Source organism: Eublepharis macularius, chromosome 14, assembly GCF_028583425.1.
Source record: "Eublepharis macularius isolate TG4126 chromosome 14, MPM_Emac_v1.0, whole genome shotgun sequence".
NCBI lineage: Eukaryota > Metazoa > Chordata > Lepidosauria > Squamata > Eublepharidae > Eublepharis > Eublepharis macularius.
The window spans coordinates 64,781,071-64,801,020 of NC_072803.1; the positions used below are offsets into that span (position 1 = coordinate 64,781,071).

Sequence of the window (19,950 nt, forward strand, 5' to 3'; positions counted from 1 at the left end):
ATTGCCTGTGAAGTGGGCAGAGCCGCCTTCCCTGCACTTCTTTGTTTTCCTTGCTGTAGGAGGACATCTGCACAGCCAGCCTGAGGCATGAGAGTTTTTCAGGAAACAAGTTAGCCATCTTAATTCTTTTCATTATTAACGATCATCCTTATCTTCATTATTAACTCCAGGCAGGATAAACCCCTAGCACCGGCACCTGGTCATTTTTTAAAAGCTCTGCTGTTTAGGTGACTACAGAGCTCTTGCCCTGGGCTCTCCTCCAGTCCTTCAAAGTACAGACCAATTTGGGTATCATCCCCCCACAACCAGAGGCCGGGCTTCTACCTGGGTACCAGAACTTGTGACTTTGAGACTGGCAGCCCTAACCTCTTTCTGAGAACCAAATGTTCTTTGCCATTGAGTTCTGTATCACTGTCCTTAAATTTTTATCTTTTTAATGTCTTTTAAAAAAACTTTTTAATGTCTTTGTGAACTTGTATCTATTTACCCTAAGGCACTGCTTATGGAAATGTTCTTGATATTGACTGTACTAATCTCACACTGTGTAATCTGCCTCGAGTCTCAGTGAGAAAGGCAGACCATAATCAATCAATCGAAAGAAAGAAAGAAGAGCCTCTAGAAGCTGCCCTGAGGAGCAAATGGGAAGGGGAAGCTGATCTTTCCCCTTTCTACAGCCTGTTTTCCTTTTAATGCCCCTCCAAAATGGCTTGCCTCCCCACAGAAGGAAAGTTCTGCAGAACCTTGTGTGACATATAAGCTGGGTCTTGGCAAGAGGCCTGCTTGGTGTTCCTGTGTGATTGGGTTGCCAGTTCTGGGTTGAGAAATTCCTGGCTATTTGGTGGTGGAGTCTGGGAGGGGAGGGACCTCAGTGGGGTATAATGCCATACAGTCCACCCTCCAAGGCAGCCATTTCCCCCGGAGGAACTGTTCTTCATCATCTAGAGATCGTAATTCCAAGAGAACTCCAGGTTCCACCTGGAGGTTGGCAACCCTAATGTGTGGGCTTGACAAACCTGTGGGGAACTCAGTGCAACAGGAACGGACTCCACTCCCTACAGAATACTGATGTTTATCCTTTCCGTCCCTCTCTCCAATTCCAGGATGTGTGTGAAGTCCTCTCTTGTCATACAAATGCAGCAGACCTGGCTAGCTGTACACGGCTCCTCATCCCCCTCCTAGATGGAACTGAATGTGGGCTCAGCAAGGTAAAACAGTCCTGTGCTAAAAAGGAGACAGAAAGATAGAGTGGATACAGCCGGCAATACAGTAGGACTGTTCTAGACAAAAATGAAACCCTGCCCTCAAGTCATAGGTGATGTGTAGCGACCCCTGGCGAGGTTTTCATGGCAAGAGGCTAATAGAGGTGGTTTGCCGTTGCCTGCCTCTGCAACTCCAGTCAAAGTGCTAATGAAATGCAGCAGGATCAGGCCTTGTTAAGGATTCAGCACAGGTTGAGAAGCTAAGAGTGAGGCCAGTGACAGACTGGATATCATCACAAAGAAGCTGAGGTTGGCAGCTGGGCATTCCTGTAGGGGGATTTGGGGACAGAGGCTGACACTGGGGACACGGAGCCAGATTTGGGGAACAGAGGAAGAGACTGCAGGAGTGACTGGAAGACTGTCCTGGAGACAAACCAGGTCAGCTGAACTTAGATGGACCGTTCAGGGATCAGGACTTCAGCCTTCAGTGGGGCAAATTGCTGGCAAATGCCACATAATAGTCCTTGACAAGCCGCGTGTTCTGGGTGGCTCTCGTCTTGTCTGCATGGAGGATTTCTGCCAATTCTGTCCCCATACCACTTCAGGTTTTCTTTAGAGCCCTGCACACTTAATTCCCCCTTCAGATTTCAGTGCAGCATTTTCAAGGTTTCTCTTCAAATGTTCTGTCTGTGCTTATTCCCTGATGTTTTTCTTGATGTAGTTTTGAGACAGCTTTCTCAATCGTGCAGAATTTTCCTTTTGGTTCCCCTGCCCCTGTCCTCTGTTCCACCCCCCTCCTCTGCAGGCCACTTCTCACTGATTGGTCTCTCCACCCTTCTTCACCCTTCCCCTTCCCCTCTCCCCATTCCCTTTGTCCCCCTCCTTTTCCAAGATGTGCCTTTTTTGAAGAAAACTTAATAATGTAATGTAATGTCATTGTTGTTGTTATTGCAAGGTGTTGGTTTGCTTCTGTGGTGCTGGCCTCTGCCTCCCAGCTCTGGGTCAGCATGGGCGGGGTCCTCTGGTTTGGACCACAGGGGGGAGATCATCAATCCTAAGCAAAAATGTCTACTTGGAGCATAGCTGTCGCATATCAGGAATTTTTTTTTAAACCAAGCATAATGACATTATAACATTATAACCTAAAACAGATCCGTGTTATAACTTCATTATGCTTGGTTTTAAAAAATGCCCTTGATTCGTGACAGCCGTGCTCCAAGCAGACGTTTTTGCTTAGGATTGATGACCTCCCCACTGCCCCCACAGTCTAAACCAGAGAGCCCCATCCAGGCTAACCTGGAGTTGGGGGGCAGAGGCTGGCACTAGGGAGGGCAAACCGACATCAATGCAATAATCGCATTAAAGCGTTATAAGGTCTTTAAGTTTTCTCCAAAAAAGAAGAGATGCATTATAACAATTGGTATTGTGTTTTAGGTTTTCAAAAATCAGCTATCTATTGGAGTTACTCTGCTCCAACACTACAAGCGTGCCGTATTGGGTTTCCTTTTGCTTCATTTCTCTCCCTCTCCCTCTTTTTTTTACTGCTAATGCCTCCGTGCTGGGCACCTTTGGTATCATCATGTCATGAAGTCATAATATAATAACGCAATTTGGCATACACAAAATTTTTGAAAAGGGTTGTAGTGATGTGATGGCACCAGTGATGCTGACAGTATCACCAATGGGAATGTCCACACCTCGGCACATGACCCTCTTTATTTCACGGCTGTGCAGTCGAAAAAAGATGTCATCCACACCGGGATTAAAAGTGGCATGTATAAAGGTCGGGGACCAAAACAAATCTGATCCTTGAGGAATGAACACTCAAAAAGAGAAAAGTAAATTGCCTGTGCAGAAAAGGACATTGGTCAGATATAGGCGTACACTTAAGAAGCTCCAAGCATCCTATATCACATCATATAACTCCTAGCAAGAGGTACACCTCAACAACATTTTAGGTTTGTTACTAGGTATAGTATTTAAATTATACTATTACAGAACCTCTACTTCCATTCTAAACCTTTATTCAAACAAGACTATTCATTCTTAACATTGGCTAAATCAACAGAAAATTATCCCTTCCATCATTGCTATTCATTCTTAACATTGGCTAAATTCTTAACATTGGCTAAATCAACAGAAAATTATCCCTTCCATCATTGCTACATAGATAATTAAAGGAGAGCAATAAACGAGTCCGTAAAGTTTCTTACCAAAGATAAGCAGGTCACAAGCAAGGATCCCCTTCTAAAAGGAAGCTTCCAATCAATTCAGCTTCACTTATTTATAAGATTTTAACATCATCTCCTAACAATAGCTAACTGTCCCCCTTGATAAGGGGGCACTTTCTTGGCTAGCTAATTATCTATTGCCATTCAGGCCTGCATGTGAGCTTCTAGTATAGGCCCATCTTTGGTCTGATCCATGCAATCAATGCTGATGTTGCTGTAATCCCTGGAAGTGAATTGCTCTTCTCATTCAATGTTCATCTTTTGTTTGATTTTGTGCCATGGTGCTGGCACAAGGATATGGTAGATTGCCCTGGAGCCATGCAGGGAATTCCTCTGTCCTTTGCCAGTGAGGCCTCCTTGATAAATGGTTGGTGTGCTGCTGATGGCTCCACTGTCCTCCTTTCCAGTGGTGCTTCAAAGGCCGCTGCAGTGTTTTGGAAGACCTGGATCCCATTGCAGCAGTCCATGGGCATTGGTCCAGCTGGACTTCTTTCACTGCCTGCTCCCGCAGCTGCGGAGGGGGAGTCGTGGTTCGAAGACGGCAGTGCAACAACCCCAGGTAAACAAGACCTCAGTCTGGCCAAGGCCAGGTGCCCTGCTTTTGGGGGCAGGCACTGTGGGCCAAGGGTGGGGCAAGGGGCATTCAGACTTGGTGCTGGAGAGTTCTGGGGAATGTTCCCTGGGATCTTCGCAGGGTTCTCATGAGCAGGACCAGTGGTGACAGGGAAGGCTCTTTGCATGATGGCTGGCCCGCCATCTTCCCCTGCTATGTGCAGGCTGAGGCTCCTTAAATGTTCCCCATGTGCTGCTGGTGTCCAGGAGCAAGCTGAGCCGAGACCCAGTGGTGCTGCGCAGGGGCTGCTCAGCTCAGACATGGCCAACAACACCTCTGTTGTGTCTGGCTGGGTCTGGGCCAGGAGACCCCCTATGGGTCTGCCAGGTGCAAGGGCCACCGGGCAGAGCCATTTCTGGCATTCAGCTTCAAGTGGAACTGAAACAGGGGTTCTACACAACACTTGATTTTCTCCTGTATGGCTCTTAAAAATCAGGCAAGAGCCTGCTGTTGGATTTACTTGGAAGTAATCCCCATTCAGGAAAAAGTTGACAGATTCTTGTTAAGATTCTGATGGACTCCATTTCTGTAGCTTGAAATAGGTTGGTTGGTATTCCATCTACTCCAGGTACTTTGTTTCTCCCAATTGCTGTGAGTGCAGCTTTTACTTCCCTTTCTAGGATTTCTGGTTCTTCATCAAAAAATTCTTTGTCCGTCTGTCATCCTTCCATCTTTCTTGTATAGTTTTTTGGTGTATTGTTTCCATCTTTCCTGTAGTTTGTCCTGATCAGATACTGTATTTCCGTGTTGATCTTTCAGCATCCCAAGCCATGGCTTGAATTTCTCTTTGATTTTTTAGAACTTTTGGAACAGATCTCTTGTTCTTCCTTTTTTGTTGTTCTCTTCTATTTCTTTGCATTAGTTATTATAATAGATTTCTTTGTCTCGGCATGCAAGTCACTGAAAAGCTGCATTTAGAATTTTGACCCTATTTCTGTCATCTTTTGTTTTGCTTCTAGTCTATCTTTAGCAGTTTTAAGAGTTTCCTCAGGCTCTAAAGGCTTCTCCTTCCTTTTGGCTACAGGAACAGTCTTTGCATGTTCTTCCTTGATAATATCTCTGGTTTCAGCCCATAGTTCTTCTGGCTCACGATCAATTAAACTTAGTATTGCAAATCGGTTCCTTACCTGGTCTTTAAATTCTTCAGGAATATTATTTAGATTGTATTTTGGCACCATGATTCTTTTAGTGTTTCTCTTCAGCTTTATTCTAATTTTTGATATTAGCAACTCATGATCTGTATCACAATCAGCTCCTGGTCTTGTTTAGCAAAGAAAATAGAGCTTCTCCATCTTCTGCTTCCAAGTATATAATCTATTTGGTTCCTGTATTGGTCACCCAGTGATTTCCACGTGTACAATCATCTTCTTGGTTGCCTGAAGCATGTATTAGCAATGAACAGGTTGTTGGCTTCACAAAATTCTATGAGCCGCTCTCCTGCTTCATTTCGTGATCCTAGTCCAAATTTTCCAACTATGTGTGATTCTGCTTTATCTCCTACTTTTGCATTCCAGTCACCTATGATTATCAGCATATCTTGTTTAGGTGTACATTCCATTTCTTCTTGGACACTTGTGTAAAAGTTTTCGATTTCTTCCTCCTCAGCAACCATAGTTGGAGCATAAACTTGAATGATGGTTATGCTAACAGTCTTTCCCTGAAGTCTGATTGATATTACTTGGTCAGACTTTGCATTATAGCTCTTAACTGCTTGTGCTATGTCTTGTCTCACTATTAGAGAAACACTGTTTCTTTTGAGTTCATTTCCACAATAAAACACTTCATAATTTTCTGACTGAAAACGTCTCAATCCAGTCCACATTTGTTCATTCACACCTAGGACTGCAATGTTTAAATGTTTCATTTCTTGTTTTAGGATTTCTAGCTTACCTGGTTTCATACTTCTCACATTCCATTCCATGTGTGTTGCATAGCTTTCGATGTTCCTTTTGCATCTATCCACATCTGCAACTGGATGTCTTTTTGGGTTTAACCCAGTCTCATCATTAAGAACTGCACTATTCGTTCTTGTCCTCTGCTCTTCCCCAGTAGTCAGTTGAGTGCCATCCGACCTGGGGGTCCTGTCTTCCAGCACTATACCTTTTTTCATTTTGGATTGTCTCGCCATAGGGTTTTCAAGGTAAAAGATTAGTGGAAGTGGTTTACCATTGACTTCTTCTGCTTCACAGTACTAACCAGGGTTAGTTGAAGTGACACTGCTGTTGTCTGTGAAAGATCCTCTGCCAGTGTCACCTTCCACTACTGCTGCTGCCCAGTAGCAGTAAAGGCCAGAAAACCCTGGAATGCAAGAAGTTGGCCATGGGGTCATCTGAATCCCCTGGAACAGCAGTGTGCAAAATCCGCAGCAACTCCTAATGAAGCAGTCATGTAGAACCAACCATAAACAGAGCCAAAGGACACTCTGCAATGGTGCCCCAAACTCTGCCATGCACAGGGACTCCTCAGTTGGCCTGGGAAGGACAGAGGGTTGACGACCACAAAGAGTAAATTAGGGCTTTTCCCCACAGGAGACTGACACAAGCTTTCTCAGTACTGCAGTGTCAGTTGCTGGGATCCTGCATGGTGGCTCTGCCCCCTCGGTCCTGCACCCAACTCCTGGTGCTGGCAGTTTCATCTGCTTGGTGTGGGTTTTTATGCCAGGAGGAGATTTTTTTCTGCACTCTTAAGAACAGCCTCATGATCAAAGTATGGGGCACCATTCTGGGTCAAATCCACATTACTCATTCTAAGTCGCATGTTCCCCGCATTCCCCACGCAATCCCGAGTGCCAATCACATTACCTCATTAAACAGATGCATTTCATTTGCATTTCTCCCGAATATGTGGTCACAGGTTTTCAACGGGAGTTTCACGGTGGCCGTGAACGGGCCAATGCGCAATTTACGCAGTTTTTTTAAAAACCACCCCCCTTCCTGTCTCTCCGGCTGTTCCGAGAGTTCCTATTGACTGAATCAACTTGCAAGTGCTCCGTAGTCTGCAAAAGACTGTTTTTGACTTCATAGCATTGGATTTATTGATTATGCTGTTTCTGAATCAAATCTGGTAGTTTGAAAAATCATTTTGGGGTGAATCCATCCTCAGAACGGACTCGCAAAACTTCCTTTTTAACTGTTTTTTATTTTTTTTATTTTATATTACTGTAATATCGAAATTACGAAATATCGAAATAATGACACTTCAAGGAAGTGAAACTTCAGTAAAATTCAGGCACTGAACTGTCCTGCATAGGAAATGCCCACGAAAGCTTCCCACATGCTTCCAAATTTCCAAAAAAGAAACGGGAGAGAGCCATCAGTGCTGTCAGTGGGGGAAAGAGAGGCATCATTATCTTCAATGATGTTTCTTTATAAGTCAAGATCGAAATAATGGAAAAGTGTGCTCAAAATTTTTTTAAAAAATGGGCGGGAAAAAAAGGTCCGGCCCCAAAAAGCGGTTTTCGAGCAGCCGTGTGACCGGAGGGACGCGCGAGAAAGACGGATTGGAAGCAGGAATGTGAACGAAGAGGAAAAAATCGCGGATTGGAGGCAAACGGAAGATATCCGATAAACATGCGGGTAATGGGTGAATGTGGATTTGACCCTGGTCTCTCATTGTGCCCCCCACATACTCTGTCCTCTTCTTCCAGGCCTGCTTTTGGAGGGCATCCATGTGAGGGGCAAAACTTGCAAGCAGAAATGTGTAACGTGCAGGTAGGTGGCCTTTTCTGCTGCACACCTTGTTTCAAACGTCCAGGTGGTTTTCAGTTGACCCGTGCAGCTTGGCTCTGGCATGAGCTGTCAATTGTCTCCTGGGACTCCTACAGCTATAGAATTCGTGTCTGGTTCAGATACTCTGAAGGCTCTTGAGGTTTTACTTTCCAATGCACAATCTGTATTACATTTTTGGCTGGAGTCTCAAGGCTGCAGGGAAGGATTCTAGAGACTTTCCTTGTTCGTTCCCTCATGGCCACTGTGAGCCTTCTCTGTTGGGCTTTTTGCTGACTTAAAGAAAATTTGTGATATAGCAATTATAATTTTTTTTAAAAAGCTTTCAAAAGCTGTCTGTGAGACAGAAGAAGTTATGGGGTTGGGTTGGTTAATGGAAGGGCAGGACTAAAGAGAAGAAAGTAGTAATGCCCTCAACTCACTGTCTTCCACATCTCCTAACTAGACATCTAGAAACCGAATCTGGTAAACCTGGATTATTTCTGGACCAGAAATAACGTCCTAGGCTACTGAAAGTGTTCTTTGCATTTGTACCATATGCAGTCTTAGGACAGAAGGAGGTGCTGTGAGGGAAGCATCAGGTCTCTAGTCTAGTATTCCAAGTATTGGGAGGGGTACTTATAGGGGGAAATCAGTGAATGGGAGGGGATCCTACCTGCATCCCATAATATCGGCTTTCATAATCCAAGTGCCCTTTTCTAGCTCACTGACATCCACTTGCAATTTAATGTGGATAAGTGCCTGGTTCTCCACCTGGGTAACACAAATGCAAAGCATGCATACTAAATGAGGGATACACTTGTGGGTAGCAGTGTGTGGGAAGAAGATCTTGGGATATGGGTGGATAGGACACTAAATATGAACACTCAGTATGATGCAGCAGCGAAAAAAGTCAAATGCAACCTTGGGGTGTATCACCAAAGGCATAAAATCCAAATCCCAGGATGTAATTGTCCCGCTATATACCGTGTTGGTCAGGACTAGAGATGGGCACGAACCTGAATATGAATTTAAAAACCCCCACGAACCAGCCTGGTTTGTGGTTCGCGAACCAGTGGTTCGTGGAAGCTCGTTTCTATGAACTTCCACTAACTGGTCTACTGGTTCATTGTGTTCGTTTAAAAACAGCAATGCCCCTTTCCATGCTGCTGCAAAGCTGGCCATCCAGCCAAGCCCCACCCACAGTTTAAATGGCCATTTCCCCCCTGCTGGGAGCGGCCATTTAAACAACCCCTGTTTAAATTATCAGCTGCTTGTCGGGGATCTCCCCAACAAGCAGCTGATCCTAGGGTTTAAATGCCCCTTTCCCTACCGGTGCTAAGCAGCCAGAAAGGGGCATTTAAACCCCACGAACCATGAACTGATTCGTGAACTACTCCAGTTCGTGGGAGTTCCTGGTTCCTGGTTCGTGAAAATGCTACGAACCACAAACCGCACAGTTCGGTTTCTTTGTGATTCGTGCCCATGTCTAGTCAGGAAAGACCCACCTGGAGTATTGTGTGCAGTTCTGGAGGCCTCACTTCAAATAGGAATGGGTGCCAAAGAGAGCAACCACGATGATCAAGGCCCTGGAGACCAAGCCCTACAAGGAAAGACTGAGGAATGTTCACTTTGGGGAAGAAGAGGTTGGGGAGAGATACGATTGCTCTCTTTAAGTATTTAAAAGGCTGTCACTTAGGGGAGCGGAGGGAGCTGTTTCTGTTGGCAACAGAGGATAGGACTCGAAACAGTGGGTTTAAAATACAGAAGGAAGGTAGCAGCTGGACGTTAGGAAAGACTTCTTCACATGAAGAACAATCCAGCAGTGGATTCGGCTGCCTGGGGATGTGGTGGGTTCCCCCTCATTGGCCATCTTCAAGGAGCGGCTGGATGCATACTTGTCAGGGATGCCTTTGGGTGTCCCAGCATTGGGCAGGGGGTTGGACTAGATGGTCTCTAAGGACCCTTCCAACTCTAGGATTCTATGGTGTGCCTGACCCCCTGTACATTTTTTCCACAAAGTGGGCTGCATGTCAGCAGTATGTGGGTGGGGTCTGAGAAGAGAGTGAGATAGATTGATTGATTTAATTTAACATACCCCGTCCTTCCCGCAAGTGGGCTCAGGGCAGCTTCCAAGAAGATATACAATTAAAAGATACGATAAAAGCATTATAACCTCTGCTGTGGGTGAAGCCTTCAGTGTACTTGGCTTGTCTGTCCCTTTCGTAGCCTTGCCTGACCACCCAGCTGGGTTTCATGGATGAACAATGTTCTGCAACGGATCTGAAGCCCCTTGACCTTAGTCCGGCGTTCCCGTCCTTTTACAAATGGATTTCAGCAGCTAGTTATGCCAAAGGTAACTGAGAAGAGTAGTGTGGATGCAGGAATGTGTCCCCTCTAAGATTTTGCACGCTCTTAAAATCTTTGTGCGGTGTCATCCCTGCACATGGCACTTTGTCAAAAGGCAGGTCCCTGCCCCTCAGAGATTGCAATCTGCATTTCAAAAGCACAGGAAGAAGTACTGGAAGGGGCAGGCAGCAAGAGGTCTGGAGAAAGGGTTGAAGAGGGGTGGGCAGAAAATGAGCCGTTGGGTTTTGATGAATGCTGCAATTCCAGCTCAACTTTGCTGGTATGATTGGCATTCTTTCCATAGATTTTAAAAATAAAGGATGCCCCATTTCAGTAGCTCTGCCCCTTTAAGTCTTCCAGTTGGGACATGCTGGTCTTTCTTTTTTCAGCCAGAGGCAGCAGAGACTGTGTGGGCTGTCCCTTATGTGGTCCTTCACACAACATCATTTAATTTGTATAGCTCACTGCCACAAGTTGTGCTGAATGCTGCTGTCTTGGGATTTGGACACAGTATGCAGAAGGACTGGTCTATCACCAGTTGTCAGCCATGATGGCTCAATGCAACCTCCATGTTCAGAGTAACTGGGTAAACCAGATTAGGGTTCAGCAGTAGGGAGGGCTCCCTCCCTCATGCCCGGCCATTCTTGGCACAAAACACTTGAGGTCAGATGTCTTTGTGTATGCCAGCAAAGCCATTTCCGACGGTTGTTCCACTGCTGGCTTTTGTTTAATTGTGGAAACAGGAAAGCCTTCTCAAGAGTCTCTCTATACAAGATGAATTACAAGAGGATGCTCGAGTGAAGGGAGATGCAATGTGAGCCGGGAGGCTGAATTTTAAAAGACAGATCCAAAGGCTCCATGAGTTCCACCTCTCTAGAGTTGGCAAAGATCACTCCTCAGAGGGTTTGTTTATTTCATCTTTGCCTCCCCAAAGGGTGGTGGCACTGACGGAGCCTTCTGATCTGCCTCTTAAACTTGGCTTCCCGGCTGACACTGCATCTCCCTTCACGTGGCCATCTGATGTGGGGATTCGTGGGACAGCCTGACACTGGCTGGTCTCCTTCCTCCATGGTCGCATGGGGGGGAGCAGTTATTGCCCCGCCACCCCCTTAGTGTGTGGCGCTCCGCAGGATGCAATACTCTCCCTGATGTTATTTCACATTTATATGCATCCCCTCACCCAGCTGGTGTGGAGATTTGGGCTGGGTTGTCATCAATGTGCTGATGACACCCAGCTCTATCTGTTGATGGATGGCCAGCTGGACTCCACCCCAGATACTTTAACCAGGACTTTAGAGGCCGTGACTGGTTGGTTAAAACAGAGCTGACTGAAACTGAATCCCATGACGGAGGTCCTGCATCTGGGGCGTTGGTTGACAGGTTCTGGGATCCACCTCCCTACCCTAGACAGGGCACCGTTGGCACCTGTTCCAGTGGTGAGGAGTTTGGGTGTGGTCCTGGATGCCTCCTTGACAATGGAGACCCAGGTCACAGCAGTTGCCAGGTCTGCATTGTTTTCATTTTTGCCAGGCCAGGCAACTTGCTCCCTACCTCTCGATCAGCAACCTGGCTGTGGTGATCCATGCAACAGTCACCTCCAGATTGGACTACTGTAACTTGTTCTATGCTGGGCTGCCCTTGAGACTGCTCCAGAAACTGCAAATGGTCCAGAATGCAATGGCACACATCCTGACTGGAATTCCATTCTGGTCACATATAACACCGGTCTTGTGCCAACTGCACTGGCTCACAGTTGAATTTCGGATCAGGGTCAAGGTGTTGGTTCTAACCTTTAAAGCCCTTAGTGGACTGGGACCAGCATACCTGTGGGACCGCCTCCCACCACATTTCCCCCCAGAGGCTGCTTTATTCAGCAGATAAACACCTACTGGTGGCCCCTGGCCCCAAGGAGGTTAGCTTTGCCTCAAATAGGGCCGGGGCTTTCTCGGCCTTGGCCCCAACCTGGTGGAACTCTCTGTCTGGGTCAATGTGAGCCCATCCAGACTTGTTATCCTTCCATCAGGCCTGCAAGATGGCGATGTTCCACCAGGTATTTGGTGGCTGAGGCAGGCAGGTGACCTAAGGTATTGTATTGGCCTCCTGCCATGGGGGGAGTATATGCCCCCTCTCAGGTTCTGGTCACCCGCCCCGCAGGTTATTTCATATGAGGGGTAGGGCAAAATGTGCATGGCTGTGTTATAATCAATGCGTTTTTAATGTTTACATTATTCTATTTATTGTATATTTTAAAATGTTGTGATCCATTCTGAGCCCACTTGCGGGCAGAGTGGAATAGAAACATTTTAAAATATACAATAAATAATTAAATAATCATGTAATCCAATAAATAATCATTTAATTTGTCTCATGTAGAGAGACTCTTAAGACATGTGAAGGAGTTCTACTGACCCTCTCCTGTGTGTTCCTCTTTCTTATCGCAGGAGACCTTTTGTGCAAACACGTGTGCAGGGCACATGGGAAGGATTTTATGGTGAGTCGAGGGGACCAATTCATCGATGGGACGAGGTGTGAGCAGAGTGTCCAGGGAGACAAAAAGGCGCTCGGCGTGTGTGTGATGGGCAGCTGCCTGGTAAGGAAGAGGGCATTTCATAGGCAAAATACAAAGCAAGTCCAGTGGCACCTTCAAGACTAACAACATTTATTTCAGCACGAACTTTTGTGAGCCAGATTTCAACCTTTCAAATGCAGTGCTGAGCAGGGCTTTTTTCCAGCTGGAACGCGGTGGAACGGAGTTCCGGAACCTCTTGAAAATGGTCACATGGCTGGTGGCCCCGCCCCCTGATCTCCAGACAGAGGGGAGTTGAGATTGCCCTTGCGGAGGGCACTCTAAACTCCCCTCTGTCTGGAGATCAGGGGGCGGGGCCACCAGCCATGTGACCATTTTCTCCGAGGGCAACCCACTGAGTTCCACCACCTATTTCCCCAGAAAAAAAGCCCTGGTGCTGAGGAAATCATATTCGACATTTTTATAGGGAAAATCACAGAAGGGGAGAGGGAAAGGGGGGCAGAGAGAGGCTTGGAGTGAACCCCATCCTAAGCCTTTCAGGTCACATCCTTTGCACAGAAAAGGAGACTACGCAGGGCTAGCACTGGTGCGACTTCTTCATGCACCCCCCGTACTTTCCAGGGAAATTCCTGGCTACTTCATTGATTTGGAAGTGGAGCCTTTTCAGCATGGCAGTCAGACCACAGCTAGGCTTGTCTCCATGCTGTGTCCCATCATCGAGCCATGTCAGTCCCAGCAACAATTTCAGCAGGCTGTTCTCTGCTTTGGTCCAGGCTTTTGGGTGTGATGGCAGGATGGATTCTGAGAAGAAAATGGATGCCTGCAGGGTGTGTGGTGGAGACAACTCTACATGTTTCAGTGTGAAGGGCTCGTACACAGATGGGAAAGCCAGAGGTATGGCAATGATCCCCCCTTCCTTTGCCTTCTTTTGGAAATGTGTCTTTGGCCATTTCCACACACGTTGAATAATCCACTTTCAATATGCCTTAGTGAACATTTGTAACTGATTTTCCATGTGTAGAACAAAAAATCCACTTCTAAAGGATAACTGAAGCGTATTGAAAGTGGATTATTAGAGTCTAAGCTAATATTAGAGTTAGGATGATGGTAGAAAGCAAAGAACATAGGTGATTGGAAAGTAAAATGAATACAATGTTATATCTTTTAATATCTTGATTGCTAATATATATTATTATGCCAGTATTATTTTATGTAGGATATGTGGTTTAATTGAGGCATCCAAAGGGAAATTTATATTATAGAGTATTTTTAGTAGAGATTAAATAAGCTTAGAGAAAAGAGTATTAAATGTGTGTATAATAGGATATATGAGATATTACGTAATTAAATAATAAGATAGACTTAGGGTTGGAAAACTATTGGAAGTCAACAAAAAGGGGGGAGGAAAGGGAGGGGGTTAGAAAAAGATCTATAAGGGGGTAATGTATGTTTTGAATAATATTATAATCTAATCCAATAAAAAATTTTGAAAAAAAAATACATTCTTTCCCTCACACAAACGTATCGGATTTGTGTGTGAGGGAAAAAAATGAACACAGAACTTCGGAGCTGTTTTACTGCTAATTAATATTTTAAAAGCATTAACGCGCGCGCGCACACATTAATACAATATAGTGTGTGAAAGAAAAATAACTGTACAAAATAAATATTGTGAGGCGTTTGGCTGTTTTTGAAAAAAAAAAAGAAAGTGGATTATTCAACATGTGTGGAAACGGCCTTTTACAGCACTCTGTGCCATTTTTACACCATTTATATGGGGGAAAGGCATAAATAGTGTTAAAATTGTGTACACAATAGAGAGAAAAGAAAACTGTACAAAAGTAGACTGGCAGGTTTGAATTACACAAAGAAAAGGTAAAAAAGTGGGGAACCATGAGCCAAAAGAGAGGGGCTACAAAATTTGCTTGCATTCCTGTTGCAGATGAGATGCATGAATATTTTGCACTCTTTCACAGAGCGATAATAGCATGGGGAAATATTTGACTCGAACTTCATAACATGTTATCCTTGTTCTGTGTATGTGTGAACAGTAATGGCACAGTAAAGATGCGTTCTTTGGTCTCTGCTTTTCTCTTTCTTGACCTTCACAGTATGAATGTGACCATAACGCCTTTCTGTTGCCCTTCCCAGAATATGTTACCTTTCTGATGCTTTCTCCTAATGCTACCACTGTCCATGTGGTTAACCAGAAACCACTCTTCACTCACTTGGGTAAGTGCAACATGAGGGCAAGCACAACAGTCAGTTGGTGTTCCTGCATAGCTACCATTCAGTGCAATGGGGCATGTGCACCAGATCTTCCCTGTAAAAAAGGAAAGTGCCAAAAAGCAGACTTCCTGGCGGTGGCAGGTTTCATGGCAGGCAGCCAGGTCCTGCAAGTCATGTTGACAAAGTTCTGCATGAATGTTCTTTTATTCCCGGCAAGTTCCAAAGACAGAGGAATGATGATACATAACTGTTGCTTTATTCTAGCTGTGAGGGTCAAAGGGCAGTACGTGGTGGCTGGAGCTGGCAGCATTTCTTTGAACGTCACGTATCCGTCTGTCTTGGAGGACAGCCAGCTAGAATACAAGGTCTTTCTTACGGAGGACAACCTGCCTAGATTGGAGGAAATTCACGTGGATGGACCAGTGCAGGAGGATGTAGAGATACAGGTAACATAGTGGAGAGGTGATGAAGAGACAAAGGAACACCCACAGGCCAGACTTCAAAAAAACAGTTACAGAATACAAAAAAAAAATGTGTATTGTATTCAACCCAACATTTGCTTACAAAATCTAGAGTATGTATACACAGCAAAGAGATAACATTGGGGAAGTTCTGCGATTTATGAAAATTACTGAAGAAGATTATGAAATGAGAAACATAAGAGAACATAGATAACTTTGCATGGTGCTTGAAGTTATAATATAATTAATTAGCTGAAGTGCTAACTATCAAGTAGAACAATCACTGTTAGAGATGATTCTGAAAGCCTATAGAAAGGGGAGTCTGAACTGATGATCTGCTTCTTTTGGGGGGGAAGCCCCTTGCCCCAATTAAGACACATTTACTGGACTCCTTGTTTGAGAATTAATGGGTGGTATTATCATCCTTATCTTTTAAGTCAGTCAATATTAAAGTTGTGAATAGTTATGTCTTGATAAAGGATAAAATGGAGGTAAAGATTCTTATATAAGTATTTACTTGTGTACTATTTTCACAATGACTCAGACATGTCGCTGGGTGTACCTTTTGCTGGGAGGTTAATGATCTGATAAGGGAGAGCGAACTAGATAGCTAAGGCATCTTGGGAGCACGTCTGTTCATGAATCAGGCTGGAGAACAGTCATCCAGAACAGCTTCCTTTGAGGTTCTTTCCCCTCCAGGTTTATAGGAGATATGGGAAGGAATATGGGGGTATCACCAGTCCAGACATCATCTTCAGCTACTTTCAGCCGAATGAGAAACAGGAATTCACATGGGCTTCCCGAACAAACCCCTGTTCAGTGAGCTGTGGCGAAGGTGAGGCATATTGTTCTTGAGTGCTCTGTTTGTTACTCCAAGAAAGAAATTACATGTGCAGAAAACACAGGTGCGCACTGTCAATTTAAGATGCTTTCAATGCTGTGTCTCTGTCATGGCATCTCCAAGGATCCCTGGAACACTCATTTTGTGAAGGCATCAGAGATCCCCTGAAGTTTCCAGGGTTCATATTATCAGTGATGGCTCAGCAAGGAGCATCACCTGAGGATTCTGCCCCCCCTCCCCCCCCGCCGGCCACCACCATCCTCCACATGGCATTACCCAGGAGCAAGAGCAAGTCACACACCTTCCTTCCTCACACCTCAGGCAGCTTGAGGGTTGAGCGGGGAAGGAACATTATGTGCTCCAGCTCATGGGTAGATTGCAACCTAACCGAACAACAAAGGGCACCGCGGAGACTACCGACCAGTAAAGCAAAAACAAACCGCGGGTACAATAATATCCTTAAAATGCACCGTGCAAGGTTATTACCAAAATTTGTTTATCTTAAATAACAGTAGTATAACTGCCCTACAATTACAATACTGACTCTTAAAGTGCACAGTGCCTCCAAAAATATTGTATCTACAATCTAAAAGTTACAGTTACAATTACAATGTGTTCACATCCAAGAATCTCAATAATAATAACAGTAAAGTCCACACAATTGTCTCTTCTTTGCGTACTCAATAGAGACTTGGAGTCAATTGAATTCTTCCTATGATGATCTCCTCTTGTTCATTCTTCCCAGCTTCATCTCAGCTGCACAATTTGTATGACAAGCATATATTTAATCAAGTTGAACGCTTGAACAGCTGCCAGTCCTTTGCTTTATTTTATTTTATTTTATTTTATTTATTTATTTACGTCATTTATAGTCCGCCTTTCTCACTGAGACTCAAGGCGGATTACACAGTATGAGGTTAATACAATCAGTATCAAATAAGTACGTTTCAATACAATACCATAAGGTAAACATATACAAGTTTAAAGATATAGTATTAGCAAGGATCCAAGACATAGTAGAGGGCCATTGTGCCTTCTTTGTTTTTAAGTACTACCATTTGTGATTATTTCTCTCTTGTGTTGTTACTTCTGTTTTCAAAATCAACACCGTTTTAAAGACAGTTGCAAAAACACTTTGGGGACTGGGAAAGTGCCTTGTTGACATTATGAGCACTAGTCAATAGGTGCTGTCCATAACTGGCTCTTGCTTGCATTCTTCCAGAAGTTTTTCCCATAGCCTAGTTGGCACCAGATGTGTTGATGGTTCTTCCAAACCAACACAAGCAGCCTACAAATACTAAACTGACATTCGGCTGCAGTGGTTTCTTTCCAAACTACCTTTTCCTCCTTGTGAATTTCAAAAGTGGGACATTTGATCTTCTCTTGGTGTCTCCTTTTCCAGGGATTCTGCAAGTCGATCACTCCTGCTTTGACCAGATAAGAGGTGAACTGACCAGTGACCTGCATTGCCTGAAGACCCCTCGGCCCCTTGCCAGGCAAGAGCCTTGCTCCCTGGCACCCTGCCCACCTCAGTGAGTAATGGCTCTTTTCACTCTGTTAGAGTGAAAGGTTGGGTCCGCCTGAAGGACGGGGATCTTACATTCCTCTTCAAAAGCCCTGTCACTACCTCTCACCTCTCTTGCAATTTTGAAAACGCCAAACTGTGTAAATTACTGCAGTGCCATCCAAAGCCAAGTTATGCCCTTACTAACCCATTCAAATCATTGTACTTAGAAAGATGAAGCCCTGCTTGGGAGTACGTTTTTGTTTCCACCTTCTAAATCAGAACCTCTTCGCTGTGCCACGTCCCCTGAATTTGCAGTTGTTCTTGTCAGCTGTTGCTTGGAATCCTGAACTGTGGGAGCAAAGGGATACTTTGGTGCCTCTTTACCACATGCAGAATCCTTTGGTTGCTGGACCTGCCTAACCCAGTAATCACACGAACATACATGAGTTCAGAAGAAGCTGCCTTACACTGAATCAGATGCCTGGTCCATCAAGGCCAGTATTGTCTACTCAGACAGGCAGCTGCTCTCCAGGGTCTCAGGGTGAAGTCTTCCCCATCACCTACTGCCAGGTCCTTTAACTGGAGATGCTGGGGATTGAACCCGGGACCTTCTGCGTGTTGAGCAGATGCCCTACCACTGTGCCATGGCCTCTCCCCACATAGTCAGAAAGATGCCGAAAGCAATGAGAAAATAACACATTCCTTGAAGATGTTTTGGTTGGTTCTTTGGCAGGAGAAGAACAAAAGGCCACCTTACTTTGCTGAGAACTTGCACATTGATGGATTCAGGATTGCTCTGCCTGAGGCCAAATTTGTCATGGCACACCTCTTTTCAGAGATTTTATATTGGGCTGACTCCATGCAACTCATGTTCTTCAGGTCCCAGTTTAGTTATATGAATCAGCTCTGCGAGAGGTCAGATTTGAGGAAACCTCGGCCTGCCCTCTGCTTTAAAGCTTACTTCCTGCCTAACTGTGGGCAACTGTAAGGGGCACTTCCTTTTCTCTCCCAGCTGTGAGAGGCGGTGCAAGCAGAGGACTTTGGGCCATGTGGTTGGTTCAGTACGCAAAGGAAGTCACATAATGAGGGTACTCTGGGAGTTCTGTGGTCAAAGGGCCTAGAACTTTTACCAGTAAATTCTATTGCTTTTCTGGTACTGAACCTTTCTGCTGGGCTATTGTCTCACTGCAGGTCTTTTGTCAGAAATCCCTTGGGTTTGGAGCAGTCTAGCTAACCTCCCGTGCGACCGTGGGCAATGGCATCTGGCAAAAAGAGATGCCATTGCTGAGTATACTAATTCCCAAGTGGCTCCTCTGTGTGGATCTTTATATCTATGGATGGGGGCCACTTGGGAACAAAACAGATTCTTCTGCAACCTTGGGGGACTCCCTGGGGCTGCAGAAAAATCATTAAAAATGGGGTGGGGTTAAAAATCTGAAAACGGAAGAGCTGTTGTCTGTACTTGCCCACATAACACTCCTCTGCTGCCCCGCCAGTGTCCATCCCCCTCACCGCATTTGCAAGACACTAGAGCAGCCACATCTTCCCCCATTGCCACACAACCAAGAACTGGGGTGGGTGGGGAGATAGGCTCGCCGGGCTCTTATCTGCTGCCTGCACCCTTGGACCAAAGCAGCAGGCATTGGCAGTCCAGCGCCTTTGGTGGCAAACAGACCTGGGGCCGACTGCGGTGGACAGTTATGTTGGGCACCTTTCTCCAAATGTGGAGCTTGCAGGTGGCCAGGGACCACCAGCCAGAGCTGATACTGGCCCTTCAAGGGGCACTGGAACTGCCTGCGCTATCTGCATCCACAGCTGCATCCACAGCTGCAAGTGAGCACCTTGCTCTTGCAGGATAGCGGCTCTACTTGATCTGATGCAGCCTTTATGGTCTTGTGCTGGCCTCCGTGCTCTGATGGGTGCCATTGGAGGGCAAGTGGCTGCTACGGCCCAGAGAGTCTGAAGAGTGCCCTGGCACCACAAGTACCACTGAGGCAATACTGGCCTTGCTTGACTACAGAGGAGCCTCCAAGGAGGATAGCCTGCGGCCATGTGAGGAGGAGAGCAGTGGGGATTCAGCATGCACAGATTAAAATGCAAAGGCAGGGGACCCACTTCCAGAGGCTTTGTGACCCACAGGTTGCTTAGGAGCTGTTTGGCTGGCGCAGAGCTTTTCTCCCTCGGCGGCACGATGTGCAAACAACACCTTTCTTCTTCCGTTGCTCTCTGAAAGTCCTTGTAGTGCAGTGGCTAGAGCCAGGATCTGGGAGACCCGGGTTCAAGTCTCCA

The 19,950-nt window shown here is 45.6% G+C and overlaps 1 protein-coding gene across 6 annotated transcripts in view; it reads left to right on the top strand.

Annotated features, from left to right (window-relative positions):
- Window positions 1-19,950, top strand: part of ADAMTS13 (ADAM metallopeptidase with thrombospondin type 1 motif 13) — a 51,528-nt gene that overhangs the window by 13,766 nt on the left and 17,812 nt on the right. For all 6 annotated transcript variants that reach the window (XM_054997604.1, XM_054997605.1, XM_054997606.1 and 3 more), the window contains 10 exons: window positions 1,101-1,205; window positions 3,838-3,989; window positions 7,690-7,753; window positions 9,977-10,103; window positions 12,538-12,686; window positions 13,397-13,517; window positions 14,775-14,855; window positions 15,117-15,298; window positions 16,013-16,148; window positions 17,557-17,686. In XM_054997604.1, coding sequence (XP_054853579.1) covers window positions 1,101-1,205; window positions 3,838-3,989; window positions 7,690-7,753; window positions 9,977-10,103; window positions 12,538-12,686; window positions 13,397-13,517; window positions 14,775-14,855; window positions 15,117-15,298; window positions 16,013-16,148; window positions 17,557-17,686 — 1,247 coding nt within the window. The remainder of the gene's footprint in view (window positions 1-1,100; window positions 1,206-3,837; window positions 3,990-7,689; window positions 7,754-9,976; window positions 10,104-12,537; window positions 12,687-13,396; window positions 13,518-14,774; window positions 14,856-15,116; window positions 15,299-16,012; window positions 16,149-17,556; window positions 17,687-19,950) is intronic.